Consider the following 15,726-nt stretch of genomic DNA (forward strand, 5'->3'; position numbering starts at 1 on the left):
CTAATGAAAACACTACAATACCAAGCAACCCAAGTGCTGATCAGAAGCTCCAGATTGAGAGGTCAGGGGACACCAATCCAGTGCATTACCTAACGTGGCAGTTAGAATTCATAATTCTCCTATAAACCTGAGGAAAGTTGTCTAGCATCCAGGCTGTAAAGGGCAGACACACACAAGACAAAATCCCTCTTCAGATACTGCTAAAATTGTACCTGGGTAAAAATTACACCAATCTTTAGAATTAAGTCATGTTTCTCACAGAAACATCTAGGAGCTCTTTGTTAAAAGCCTGACAAACTCAGAAATATTCAGTTTGAGACTCCATCACACTCAGTGGGACAACTGAAGAGATAACGTCTGTAGAAAGGAGATGGAGGAAATAAGTTAAAGGAAGTCTTAACTGGTGTTATTAGCATGTTCAAAGATCCAGAGGAAAATTTAAGATAAATCAAGGTAGGAAGCACCTTTGCTATTGATTATTTGAATCTCAAGACCAAGTATTTTGCTGGCATTTCTCTAATGAAGCCCATGGAGGTTTGTTGCCTAGCAGTGTGGTTCACATTGGCTCCGTGAATTTGTAAACATGAGGCCAGGTGCTGCTGCTGTTTCACTTACTGAATGTGTGGGGAAGATTTTTGAATTGATCGGTTGCAGGTGAGTGAAGCCACTGTCTAAAAAGAAAAGCCAAATGCCGTGACGGATCCTGCACTGCTGACAGTAAACTTGCTATGAGTTTTTGGAGCTCCTGTGAATTTATGAGAGAAGCAGCTCCTCAGCCTGTTACCCCAAATGAAACACAGTGATAAACTCTTGCAAAAAGCAATGTATAAACTTCAGTGCAAATTATGTCATTATTTATGAATCCTGTGGATACTCCATCCCTATCTATCTACACCAGGAACAGAATCTTTCTGCCTCTGAGAAGCTGGATGTCGCTCAGACAGAAACAGTCAAATCTCCAGCTGCCGTGACTCCATGCTCCAAAAAACAGGTTATCAAGGGACAACTACAGGCAATCATGAGATTTCAGCACCTAATCCCAGAAAGGAAAAGATGTTGATAGAGCAAAAGATTATATTGCTTTTTTTTTTTTTTCTTTACATATACATATATGCATGCACACACAGTCACTCCCATGTCTGTACAAGCGTCTTGCTTATGACACTATAATTGAACTCCTAAGCAGCTCTTTTGCACACACGTGATGCAGGAGATTACTAATGTCTTGTTTTGAATATTTCCATACACACCTCATAATGATTTCACAGGCGACTGTGCTCCTCCAAGGGGGCAGAGCACTCTCTTCATGCCACACTGCAGACAGCAGAACTGAAGCATGTAATAATATCCTTGTCCTCGCTGCTGTCACCAGGGCAATGGCATGAGTACTGTTAGCCCAAGTGTGGCCTCTTGAAAATGCCTTCAGGAAAGTTGCTCCACAGATCACCCAATCCATTAAATTAATGCTTTGTTGGCTGGAGTTAAAGTTTTGAGTCAAGCAAAACAAAAGCCTGGGTTTCAGAATATGTATACCCTGTCAAATTGCATTTATCAAGATAAGGGTTATTAGAATCTTTTTTTTCTCTTGTGTGAATGAAATTGTAAGCTTAAAATGTCACTGAAGATTTATTAATCTGATACTCTTTCTGATAAGGGCAAGAAAGAGGGCATACAGAGAGCAGCTTATGAGAAGAAAAGTATATGTTTTTGACGGACTGCAAGAAAGACAAAATATGAATAAGGCAATTTATCAGTGGGTGTTCTGTAACCAAAAGATTCAGGCCACATAAAGCAATATTACAGTTATATATTGATTTCAGAACCTTGCCATCTAAATACTTCATCTAAGTCTGATAGCTATGCAAAAAAAAAATGTCCGTGATTTGCAAACGATGGAATAAATCTGAATTTTCAAAATCTAAGCTGGAAAACTGCTGCTTGCTCTAGAAAGCAGATAAAGGCGTAATCTGAAAACCAGTGATACTGTGCTGGAGGCTCTGGAATATGGACCACCATATTCAGGTTCACCAGCGCTTTCAGCTGGTACTACAAGGCCTGAACTGACCAGAGGAAATGTTTGAACTTCTTGTTTTGTTTTTGTTTCTCTCTCTGCTACTGTCACAATGTGTCCATAATGGGGAGGAGTAACAGCGAAGAGATGTTGGGTCAAACAGATCATTGTGGAAGCTTCATTTCTTTTCCACTCCACGTGTTGTACACAAGACAAATAAACATGTTTTGTTACCTGAAATGGCAGAGCAAACCCTGTGTTAGCTGCTGCTGCAGTGTTGGAGCTACCCACACAGAGAGCAGCCCCACAGCTGTCCCTACTCTAACCCCTCCTCCTGAGAGAGATTTGACAACACTTCTTACAGGTCCAGTACTCACTTTGCCACAGGTGCACTCACCAGCACAGATGCCCTCATTTCAAGAAACCACAGCCACAAGCAACAACTTTTTCGCTTCCACAGGGCCTTCACTATGGCAGGGTGGCAGCTCTTAGACAGAACCTGGCTGTGACTTGTCCTGCTGCCGCGGGACTTGTGCTTTCCCTCGGTCTCTTTGGAAGGAGACTTTGGATAAGGACGCTCCAAGGCAGTTTACCCCCCTGAAAAAGCCCTAGGGGGTGAATTAGCTCACCAGGCTTACTGACCCCACTGGAGAACTGGCATGGGAAACATCTGTTTCTGCTAAGATTCCAACCTTCAGTTTTATGTAAAATCATTTGCAATGTGCTTGTTGTTGTTGAAAACAATTTCGTATATAAACACAGGTACATGGATCTATTTAATGCATATTTGACTTCTAATGATAATATTAACAACAATAAGGATAATAATGAGAGTATAGAGTCCATGTAATAGATATGAGTGAACATATGCCTAATGCAACCTTAAATTACTTCTTGGGTAACTTAAAGGCTACAGATAATTTTTTTGTTTGTTTTTAGTTTACATACAAAGCGATGAACCATCAACTAGTATTTTTTTCTGCCTTCTTTTATAACGATTCAACATTTTTATTCAAAATATTTTCACACAAAAATGAGAATCATGAGCCAGAACTCAGTTTTCCTATGAGACTCTGTCAAGTGGGTGTTAGTTTTGCAGAAGCTGTTTGAAAGCATTGCAATGTTTGGAAAAGTGTTAGTTGTACCTTAGCTTTATCTCAAAAAATGTTTCGTGTAAAACCTACTGGTTAAGATTATTTATTTATTTTTATTTTTTTTTCTGAGACTGTAGCAGGAACTAGTTCATCTACTATAACCGCATTAAGAACTCAACTCACCAGTCTTCTCTGTCTTGTGTTTTGGACTTTCAGGTCCTGGAAGGCAGGGGCAGGGCCCTTCACATTGAGCTGTGATGGTTTTGCCAGAAGTGCATGCATGAAACTCCAACTTGCACTGGAAATCATAAAAAAGCAAGAATATGTTTTGAATTAGGACAAGATATAAAAGCAGCAGCTGTGGATTAAATGAGAAATTGCATTTAGCAGTAATGGCATTGGACAGATTGCAAAACTTCAATCTCTATTGAAAATGCCATTGTTTTTATTATCACAGTTAACAACAATAATAGCTACTTCCTATGCAGTGTTTTGCACGACATTTCTAAATGTGCATCATAAAATGTTATTATTCCCTACTTAAATATATGGAATCTGCAGCAGAGAAACTTGAAACCACTTCTTCCAGGTCACCTGAAGGATAGGTGGCAAAGCTGGGAAGAAAATGCAAGCCTCCCGCACCCTGTGTGTTTCCTCTGCACACCATTTTTCAGGTGTGAGCTCTTTAAAGGGGTAGGTATTGTGCCTTTTACCATCTGTGTATCAGCTGGCATCACTGCCACTTTTTAGTTTGGTCTTTCAAGGACCTGGGAGCTCCCAGCTTCCACTAAAAGCAGTGGGCCAGGTCTGAGCAACATCCATGAAAACATTCCAATCCTTGCAACAAATGAAACATCTCTTCAAAGAAAATGCTCAGCTATGAGACTCAGTCACTTGCAGATGAGACTGGTCCTTCAACACGTCTGCTTCTTTCAACAAGGATGAAATTTTAAATGTCTCCAAACAATGACTATAAATTGCCCTGTTAACAGCACCATCCCTAAAATTAGCTATCTGTCATGCAATCGACTCCAAAAATACAATACAATTGTAAAATGACTGAAGACTGACTATGAGCTGTATGGTTCCCTGTATCTGCATATTATTGCTGTTTCCTTTCCCTTCCCTAAAACCTTGGCAGATGGGATTTACAGCACCTCTTGACAACCACCACATTCAGGCCATTTAGGACAGCAGGACATGTGCAGTATTGGACGAATGAGATGATTCAGGAGAATTAATATTGCAAAAGTGTGCCAGTTAAAAAGCCTTGATTTACAGCATACTGGCTATTCATAGCCTTTGCTGTTTGCATTACATACATTTTAGAGCTGACTTTCCTCTAAGAGCTTTGTGCATGTGTAGCTGTCTTTGCAGCTACTGCCTCAAGGATATTTTCCCCAGACTGAGCCCAGCAGCATGATTGCTGGAAACTGGACTAATGTACTAATAAAATGGAGTAAAAGTGAACAGAACACAGAAGCAGGAACAAAAATGTGCAAGGCGTTCTCTCTGGCTTGATACCTAATGAACTGAATTCAATCCCGTTTTTTTCTTCTTCAAGCACTGATTTTACCAGAACAGAGTCTGAGGGCTTTTAATAGATGGGGGAGTTGTGCCTGCAGCACCGAGGCTGGCATTCCTCCCCACAGAGACTGCCTCCTGCCAGGCGAAATTGGAAATGCTGGGCTGCAAAATCCCTTTGATAAATCTGAGGTTTATGACAGATTAATTCTTTTTAATTTAAAATTAGATCAGCATGCTCACACAGTATGACAAAATGCGTTTTGAAACATGTAGCTTCTTTAAAGGCCAAAGGACGTACACCAGAAGACCATGGTGTTACCCAGTGAAGCTGCAGTGGGCAACCAGAGCTCCTATAGCAACAGCCACCGAACAAAATCACAGCATCATCTTCTGTTATTTTGGTGCAGTGGAAGCCAAGAGAAGAGAACAGGATGTTGTTACAAGATAAATGCCTCCTGCTTTGAAAATACTGCAAATGCCTTGGCTTTGCCTCTGTTTATTTTTGTTGAAAGGGCTCATCTTTGCCCAGGCTTTAATCTAGCAGCAGGAGCCCATTATCCTGTGCCTACATCCTATTCTGTTGACATTATCTCCCAGACATTCTGAACATCAATGCACCCTGGTGGTTGCATGCTCTGTGTGATGTTCTGCCCTTCCAATTTAGAAAGTGCATGGACAGACACAAACATGTGCAAGCTTAACTTGCACTTTACTTATTTCTTGCAAGACTGCTAGGAATGTAAGTACTTATTTTTCATCTGTCTGCTCCATAAGCACATTTCCTTAATCTTTGCTGTTTGCACAGAACACAAACGCAACAGAAAGCATATCAGAGGGAAAAGAGGCCAGGAGGAAAGAGAATACTGAGTGCACAGTCCTGAAGATGATGCCTCTTTTTCTGCAGTGTATTCTGATAGTCAATAAGTTATTGAGAACACAGCCATAAATCTTCCTGCAGCTGGAGTTGATGATTTAATCCCTTACAGAACATTAATTAGTTACATATTTTATTATGCATAATAAATGTAAATTTTGTATCTAAGCATTAGCAATTATACTTCAAATACCACCTTTAAAATGGTAAGGCCTATTTCAAGCCCATTAACATATGTAGTTAAGAAAGAAAGCATTATACTTGGAAACAACAAGGCACGATTTTCCTTATCTTGCTTTATAATTTATAAAAATGACAACTAAAAACCTCAAAAAAAAATCTGCTTGAAACAGGCAATCTCTACGATCTGAATGTGCATGGCAAGAATGAGATCTGAGCTTCAAGAACAGAATAGTGCAGACCTGAGTACATTTATGCTTACAATTAACCACGGTGAATTTCCACCACCCTTTTGGGATGTTTGGTTGTTTATTAATAGAACTGAGGTGGCAGCGTTGAGGAAGGAAGAACTCCATGGTTTTAAGAATTAAATTAGTATAGTAACTGGTTACATTCCAACATCTAATCACTTTATGTAGTTGTTTTTTCCTTTCCTAAAGAAAAACATGAAGATGTCATACTTTTCACATGATGTTGGTCTTACTCACTGAAATAAACCAGGCAAGAATAATCCATATGAATAGCTCAAATTTGGATTAAATGGCATTGTCTAAGTCAAAATAAGTGATACTCAGAAGCAGAATAGCCAGGGAAAATCTCTTATGGAGCAATAATTAAGTTTTTGAACTACTCTGCTGCTGGATTGACTGTCTAGGAGGAACCTGTTGGCTTTCCCCAAACCATGGAAACTGTATTTCTAAAAAACAAACGTCTGCTTTACTTTGCCACCCACATCTATTTTTCTCATGAAAATAAAAAGACACAAGGTATATCACAATATACCTTAAAAAGTGGTCCAAAATACTACAGTCTTTAACACCAAGGGAACATTACAAGCTTTGCAGACAGAAGCCATGGAGTGCCTCGGAGTGATTCTACACAACTCATTAAAAGCAGTCCCACAGTTCCAAGTCCCTCTCATTTCAAGGGTCCAGCCTGATTTGTGGTAGGAACGGGTATGCCTTGAATCTTTGCTGAGCCTGCCCAGCTTTATGTTTCTCTGCTACCTCCCTGGTGTTTGAACTGCATTTGTTTACTATGAACCCCAAGGCCCACATAAACATCTCGAAACTACTTTACTGCAAATGGAAAAGCAGCTCTGTTATTTGTTGCTAAACGTATAAGGAGATCAATAAAATATATGAGGGGAGAAACGGTTGAACATATTCATGGAAAATTCATAAATTAATTTATTCAACTAAGATGTGGGAAATTATTGCAGAGAGTGTTTTGGCTAAAGTGTTCCCCTGAGAATCGACTACTCGTATAATGATTCCCTCTTTATTGTCAGTGAATCTACAGCAATGTGTTTTGCATAAGCATTCACATCTGAGGGAGAAAGAAAATAGCTACATAAAATTTATTCCCAGCTATTTCATTCTTGTCTGTCTCCAGCCTGTGGTCCCTGTTAGAGGAGAATCTAGATATTTCTTTATGATGTAATAAAACAATATATCTCTGCCTCTCTTTATTCTGGTTTTTGAGTGCTGGCAGCCAGGTTTTGATCTAACCTACGCATAAGTAATAATGCCAAATAAGCTGCTGTGATCTTTTACGCAAGAGTGTATATTTGGCTAATGAGTACCTACATGGGTAGCATAGAAGAGCTGTCGCACCACAACGATGCCTAGAAGAGCTTTGCTTCATGACACAAGGAACTCAAGTATTTGCCCCAAACGCAACTGAGTAAGCCAGCAATGGGGGTGAAACAGGACAGCAGTGTTGAGGCACATGGGCAGCTGCTGGCCATCAGGAGCGTTGGTGCAGAGCAGCCAGATAAGCCATGTCTCAGCCAGCATTGAGCAATGTGCACCTTCCCACCCTTCTGCTGAGCTGGGACTCCCTCTGGGGCAAGACAGCAGCTTAGGAAGCTGCTCCTTCCAGCAGGCAGTAGGTACCTGGCCAGTCCTGGCTGAGAGCAGCAGATAGTGCCCTGCCAGAGGAGGGCAGACAGAAGCACAGCAACACTAAATGCCCATAACAACATAGATGGACTTAATGCATCAAATACCATCAGTGTGCACTAACTACTCATGTTGGGATGAAGACTGATAGCTCAATAATGACACGGCTGTGTATTTCTTCATCGTGATTTTAATTACAGTATACACAGGGCAAATACAGTCAGATTCTAGCTCTGAGGGCACCTGCAATTGGGAATGCAGATGTAACTGGGAATTTTGGGGTCACTCCTGCTGCTGTGATAGCCTGGGATATGTTACTTGACTGGTCAGTACTGGTTGTAGAGACATGGAAAGGACAGACAACTGGAATGCTTTGCTGAGGCTCAGTATCCTGGCTGTTCTCACATCCTTGCTAATTAACAATAGGGAAGAAGGATGAGAAGAGAGCAATGAGGCTCAGTACAGTGGAGGCTCTGAGACCTTGATTTTATTTGGTCTTAACACAAAAGTTTTAATACAAAACCTATCATTTCAGTTTTCTTGTAGTTGTTCTTGTAGTCTCTCTAAAAAAGATGTTAACTTCCAAACTTATATTGTTTCTGTCATTAACTGAAATGTGAGCTAAAAAGCAGAGGAGAGAGCTAAGCATATTATCTTTGCTGGAAGCACAGAGGAACCAGCAGACAATATCCATAATGAAGATAAACTACTGCGAAGTCTCCTTCTCAAAAGACAGGCTGAAGATTAGAACAGGAGGTTAAACTTTATGGTATACTAATTAAAATGTATGTTAAAAAACTGAAATATTACATTTTACGAATAGCAGTGGCTCTAAAACTCGATTATTGAACAGTGCTCTTGCTTGGAAGGCACTGTGTCTTCTGTAGTGCCTTGCGGCTTCTTACATTTCCAATGAGAATTATTTCAGCGCAGCGTTTGTTTTATGGTGCATCTTTTGTTTGCACACAATACAACTCTTCTAAACTTCAGATAAAAATAAGAAAAGCTCATATTTTCTACCTTATCTTTTACTCAGTACCTGCCACCAGCAGAAGCTGAGACTTCCTGAAATTACAGTATATATATGTTTTTAATACAGAGTTTCTTTATATCAGTAAGTTCTCTTACCTATCTGTCTTAGCAGATAATTAGAATCCATTGGAATTCAGACACTCATTTGAGAAGGGTTGTTTGTTTACATGCTTTAGAGCAGTGCTTGCCATTGCTTTCTTAGCTTGGACTCTTATCAGTAATTTCTTTATAAGCCTCTGCTTCTAGTTTCCATCATGAGGAAAAAAATTGCTATATTTGGAACACCCTCAATCTGAGAGACTTTTTTTTTTTTTTTAATCTTGGGACAATAAAAAACAAGCTCAGTATGTTTTCTTCAGCTCATGAGAAATGTCACATGACAGACAGCCATTGCATCCTGCTGAAAATTTACATTACAAAGTGTTTCAATGGGAATTCTGCAAACTTCTAGGCTCTGTAAAACCTGAAACTTGCCTAGATGGTCAGCTGGAAGACAGCAAAGCCAGTTGTGTGCATTCATGTTTGCAAACTAACGCTGAGATCCTGATGTGCAGCTTGAATTGGGGGCCCTTGGCACTTCTTCCCCCACCACAGAGTGCTGCTGCTCCTGTAAGGCAGAGCCTTGCCCAGGCACCGCTGCCTTGGGCTGTACTGGGAGGGGACAACAGAGCTCTGTGCTCTGGAGCAGGCACTGAAAATACGGATCAAGCTCTGTCCCCAGGACTGATCGCATGGATAGGCTTTATAATGACTAAAGTGGCTATTCTGTGGCAGGGCTGCATTCCTGCTCACTGGCATAGACATCTCTTTTCTCTGGGCACACGCTTGCTGCTCCTTCTGTTCAAAGGGTAAGCTGCCTACTGCAGGATGTTGTGCCCTGCTCCAGGATGGCACTAACTGGTATTACTGCAATAAAAATAAAGGGGAGGCTAGAAAAAAGGTTTTCTATTACAATAGGAACCAGGCAGCAGTTTGCCTTTGCAATAAAAGCTCTACAAAGATATCTTAAAAAAAAAAAAAAGAGTTTTAATTAGGAGCTCTGTTCTCCTTATGAGAATACATAGCTGCTGCTGATATTAATGGGAGTTAAACATGCATGCTGGTGGTGGAATAAAGTCTAATTAACACAAACAATCTATTGTGTAAATACATACAGAGCCCTTTTTAAAATGTGTGCTATCTGTAAACTTTGAAGCAGATGTTATGGCTGATTGGCTCAGAAATCCCCATTTCTGTGAGAAATGACATGAAGGACCTTATTATATCTCAGGTAAACAGCAAATATTTGAGAAAGCCTTTCACTCCATGCTTAGCTGACAGGCTAGTGGTTCATAACCTGCTAGAAAAAGAGAATGGTCTCCAGGTGTGGGGTCAAGAAGAAAGAGACTGAGGTTCCAAGGCAGCAATATTAAACGGGATGAACAGATTTACGCAGCTGAATGCAGGAATGCCAAAAGGTCTCATGCAGCAAAGCCCCAAGGACCACAAATTGCTCCAAACTCCACAGCTCTGTCCTCTGCAATCCTGCAGCTCTAATGAGGGAGAGCTGCAGGACTTTGCCCTCAGGGTAAAATTAACCACAGAACAGAGTGGTTAGTGCAAGACCCGGGCAATCTTTAAATATCACTCCAAGCCAGGAGGTCACATTATTAATACTGCCAACTGCAGGTGCTCTAAGCACATGGTTCAGGTCCCTAAAATCATGCTCGTCAATTTTAAGATTATAAAATGTAACATTTAAAGTCAGCTAATTTTTATCAAGCCCCAGTAAGATGGGATCAGTAAGTTATGGGATTTTGACTCTTACAGCATTAGTGTAAACAGCTCACCACCAACTCCTGAGCAACTGGAAAAACAGAAGTTTCATCTTCCAGGAAGAGACAATATTTTCCCTTCCAAGGCTTCCGAAAATACTTGAATTGCAAAAGGCAGCTCTCGTGCAATTCCGCGTGGTATTAATTTCATATTTTCTGGCCTTGTACTATAACTAGAACCAGTTAACCAGTTTCAACTTGAATCAACAGAAACACTTCCTTGTTTTCACCAATTAAAATCAGAGTTGTTTTAGAAAGCAAAGATCCTGAGTGCCTGTGTGAGTAGGTCAGCAGAGGGTCAGCTCTGCTCCCGAGATGAATTCATGCCTCTTCTTTGTCTTCAAATTAGAATCATAAAATATCCAGCATTGGAAGGGACCCATGATGATCGTCAAGTCCAACTCCTGGAATTACTGCATAAGAGATCCTTAAAAGAGCCTCTGATTGTACAGAGGACCTTCAGCTGCAGAGGACAGCCAAGCAGAGTACGAATGAGCTCTATTCTTAAACTTTCTGCCATCATTGTGTTCCTAAAGTACTGCTTGGTCAATCTTTCATATTTGTAATTGGACTCACAGTAGGCAAGAGCTTTGCATTTAAATGTTACCCTGCTATTAAAACCATCAAAGGAAGAAGAAACTACAGACTCAGAAAAGACATTTCCCAAACTGATGTCTGAAGACTTCATAGGGTGACTGCTTGTAGGCATGTTGAATCGTTCCAATGTTTGAGTGGCAGGGCTGCAAACCATGGAAATTATGTACTACTGGAAACCTCCCTTACAGACAGAGTACAATCAACTAATATGGGGACTTCTGGACAGACCACTGAAGGACAAAACTGTTTGGTATCAAAAAATTTGGCCTGAGAAATAGCCAGTAAATCAGCTCAATATGAAGCAGGAATTTTAAAGACGCAGTTAATTGCATCAGCTAGATGATATGGCATATAAGGGCACAGCACTGGATACAGGACACAGAAGATGTTCAAGGGACCATTTATTAAAGTAATGCAACAATGAATTGAAATGGTTGCCATTTTGTGAACAAACAACAAAGTTGTTCTAGGCACCAAAATCTATCCTGTCATACAGAAATTAACTTCGTTTTTACAAGTAATTTAGATGTCAGTTCTACAATCATGTAGGCCAAGGAGGGGAAGGTTCTGTTCAGAAATTCAGGTTCTTATTGGAGCAGTAGGGGACAAGTAGCACTGGGACTTGAAGCAGAAGAGTCAGTTCTTAAGTGGAAACATTTGTGCAATCCTGATTTTGACTTTTCCCTCATTGGCTCAACAGGCCAGCACAAATTAAAAGGCAGATGAAGACAAAGCAGACAAAGCATTTTTGTCATGAAAAAATGGCCAAGTCAAACTAAAGACACCCATTCCCCCAAGACTTAACACAAAGTACCAGCCTGGGTTAAACATGCAAACTACCCAGGCTCTCCTCCCATTCTACCTCCTGCTAGTTATCATGCAACAGCTACCGCAAGGTAAGCATGCACTTTTCTTCCCCTTCCCCCAGCAAAGCCACATCCTTAGATTGAAATCTAGACTTTTGGTGGCTCTTCAGATCATTTCCAAATACCCACATCATGCCCACCCTCTGAGTTGTGCAAGCTGGCTCCCTGAGCATGAATGCAGGAACTGAAGTGCTGAGGGGATGATGCAAAGACATCCATCCCCCAGAGGCAGCTCTGCACCCGAGTTTTCTCCCACACAAGGGCTTGCTGCTGCAAGTTGGCACTGACTTGGATCTCTGCAGGATGCTTTGCTGCATGGCAAAATCATTCAGTACACCTGGTAATTACTGCTACGAACTGCCTTTGGAGATGCTAATTCTCTAGTTGGGAATATTTCCAGGATCAGAATCTAAATGCAAATGTAGGCAGCACTGCCAGCTTATTTTAACAAATGCATCTTATAGTCCATATTCTATATTCACATACAAAAGCATTTCCTGTTGCTAAACATCTTTTCTTTCTGCAGGATTTGCATGATAGCTCACTAATGATGACCATTCGCTAGCTACACATGGGGGTTTTTTGCTTTCCAGTACAGTAGTCTGCCACATCCCAAAGCATGGACTTTAAACTCACCTTCCTATTGCATTTGTTTTCTTTATCTCTATCTTATATTGCTTTTGTCTCTATGAACTCATTCTCTATTCTAACTTCGTAATTGTGAGTTGGGAGTTCACAGCCAATACTGTTATTCAAAGTGGAAAGAAGGTACTTTTTTTTTTTTTTTAATAGACCAAAGCCATCTTAGTTTAAACAAAGAAAATCGCAGGAAAACAATTGGAGATTTGGAACAATCGATGCTGCTTGAAATGTACTTGCCATGTAATTGAGATGCATTCTCATTCTGTAGCCATTTACTGATCACATGAGAACGATGATTTGTCATTTTTACTCGCTTCAAATTACTAAAGGCAATTTAATTTCTCTCATGGAGATGACATCAGATAACATGAACATAATCAAGGAGTAACGATCTGTGGCTCTATGCACATATAGATAGGCCAGTTATCAGCTAAACAACTGCCTACTTATGGCAGGGGGAAAGCAACACAAGATATTCCAAACCCCAAGCACAGGGTTTCCCCACCCACGCAATGACATTTTAAACAGAGCAGTTTAGTTATGCTGTGCAACTCTATCAATCCAGATTTCAGATGAGGCGATGCTTCATCTACTCAGTCACTCTCATATCCATCTGTCCATACCTGCGCAAAAAACATGTTCCCTTAAGGCTTTTACTCAATTAGTAATGATGGCAATATCTCAGTAACTCAGAATTCTCACAGCCAACTCCCCTCATCAATCAGTAATTGCAGAGTCGTATGTCTTCTTTAGCACATAAGAAGCTTAAAGCAAGGAATTAGGTATTGGCATTAGGTTAGAGAACTGTATTTAGTACTGTATTTACAACTACTTTAAGGCATCTGATGCATCTGACAGCATAATTACGGAGGAGATTCCTGGTAGGAGCGTACAGGCTGAGGATAGTTCAGAAGCACATTTTAACCCTCTCTGAGGTACGTATTTTTACAAGCATAAGTTAAAGAAAAGTTGCTACAATGCTTGCTTTGCCCCTTGGAACACTGGTGATTAATCAGTCTGTTGAACTCCACTGTCCATTTGCTATCTGGTAACTGTCACAAATAACAGTAACACAAACAATCATTTAATATTCAGACAGCTTTATGCTTTCCAGGGCCAACATCATAAAATCCTTGATTAGAAGGAAGAAGTTTCTGGGATATTCTCAGAGCCCACATGGGTAAGGGTCTGGGGAGTTTCTAGGAGAGCCAAAGAGCCCAAGAGACAGCCTAGGTGCTGTACTTCATGCTCCTGAGCTCATACATCCATAGCTAGCAATAATATCTTTAAACCTCATGGTATTATTGTTTCTAGAATGAGTAAAAAATATGTTGGTGGGGAAGGATGTATATATATGGACCACCTTGACTTGTATGACAACTTGGCGATGCAGTGAGCAGCTGAAGTGTATACTGCTATACCATCAAACTCAGTACTTCACCTGCATTATCAGACACATGCCAAATATACGATGACGTCCTGAAGTGCCTCTGTAAAAGTGAAAACATGAGCCTTTACAGCATGCCTGCTTGGTTTTCAAATAGTGCATCATCTTTTTCTAAACAACCATTGTCTTTTCATGCGAAAAGCGAAGGTCAGCCTGGGTTTTTCTGTTCCCAAATAACATTGCAGATAAATTCCAGTAAACCAATCCTCTTCACATTCCTTTCATAATAAATCTATCAGATTAACTAGTTCACAGTAGACTTGCTCAGGCTTCAGCAACTGTGATGGGGTCCTAGCAGTATTCATTCATTGTTACTGATGTGTGAAATGTATAGTATCAATTAAACTTTCAGATCCGAGAATTTGTCTGTTTTATAAATGAAGCAAATCTGAAGCTTAAGTACTAATACAAAATAAACAGCATTCTGCAATACTACTGCTCCGGCTGCTTTCAAAATAGCAACAAAATCTAAATCCTAAGAATGCCAATCTATTTTTTAATTGACTTCTCAGAATTTTTACTTTGTGAAGAATAAATCAAAACAGAAGCCAAACTGAAAGCACAAATGCTAAAAACCACTGAAACAAAACATTTGGCAGTTACTAGCAAAGAAGCTTAGGGAATGCATCTTGGAGCATAGCAACCAATGAGGAGTAAACTGGTTTGAGCTTTGAAGTTAAAGCTTTTAGCAATGTTTCTGATTTCTAAAGATGACAATAGAAACAACAACGAAAATAAAAATAAAAAAGCCAACCCCAGGCCAAGTGCAATGTTCAGTGAATAGATTCACTTTGAAAGGCACCTATACAAAGAAAGCAGAATTAGTTTGTTTTCTCAGAAATCAAGTAACCACAGCTAATCCTTTTGCAGCATTATCCTATTTTGGCCTTTAATAAATCTGCTTTAAATTAAAGATGTGCCCAAGCCAAGAAACACCTCCTTTGATGTTCTAAATGGCTCAAACTGTTTGCTGGTAAAAGCTCAAAATATGAATTGTGAAATGAAAAAAATAGCTATTTTTCAGTGCTAAGAGGCTGACACTTCTCGGGAAGTTCACCGGATTTATGATTACAACTTTTAAGGAAGCATTAAGTGCGTCCTCTGCCCACACATAAAGGGAAAAGATCCTGGAGTACAATGCCTTATAAACCAGTTACCCAAAAGCAGCTAATCTCCTTGACCCCTGTATCAAATTACCTGGATACTGGAACATTTTAACTAAATGAAGGCATGGAACTTGGAAAAAGGTGACTAAATACAAGTGATGTTTTTATTTAAGCTTGCAATTAGCTATGAGTGAACATAAATAACCCAAGATATTCTTGTTTCTTCTTCCTGTCAAGAGGACAATGTTCAAGAATTGAATGTCAGTAGATGATTTATAATGCAAATAAAAGTTTCTTATTCCTATTTTGAATTTCCTGCAGAAAGGAGGAGTTTAAGAATAATTTATTTATACATAAAACGGGCAAGCTGAATGACAGAAGTAATCAGGTCATGCCTAGGGCACAGGTAACTGCCACCACAGACAGAAGAGAGAAGCTAATTGATGGGTTTTTAAGCTCCAACCATCGCATGCCAATTTGATTTGACAGTCAAAACTGTGATTCTAATCAGGTTAGAAAAGGATCCCTGTGATTACCATCATCAAAATTGTTAGTTTTCCCCAAAATAAATAAATAAAAAAAAAAAACAACAAAAAACTGTATTTGCAATACTTATTTATTGCTGACTTCTC

General features: G+C 39.9%; 1 protein-coding gene across 2 annotated transcripts in view; it reads right to left on the bottom strand.

Annotated features, from left to right (window-relative positions):
- SPOCK1 (SPARC (osteonectin), cwcv and kazal like domains proteoglycan 1) overlaps positions 1-15,726 on the bottom strand; it is a 285,128-nt gene that overhangs the window by 58,097 nt on the left and 211,305 nt on the right. For both annotated transcript variants that reach the window (XM_032196945.1, XM_032196944.1), the window contains one exon: positions 3,289-3,403. In XM_032196945.1, the coding sequence (XP_032052836.1) occupies positions 3,289-3,403 (115 nt within the window). The remainder of the gene's footprint in view (positions 1-3,288; positions 3,404-15,726) is intronic.

Source organism: Aythya fuligula, chromosome 14 (genome assembly GCF_009819795.1).
Source record: "Aythya fuligula isolate bAytFul2 chromosome 14, bAytFul2.pri, whole genome shotgun sequence".
NCBI lineage: Eukaryota > Metazoa > Chordata > Aves > Anseriformes > Anatidae > Aythya > Aythya fuligula.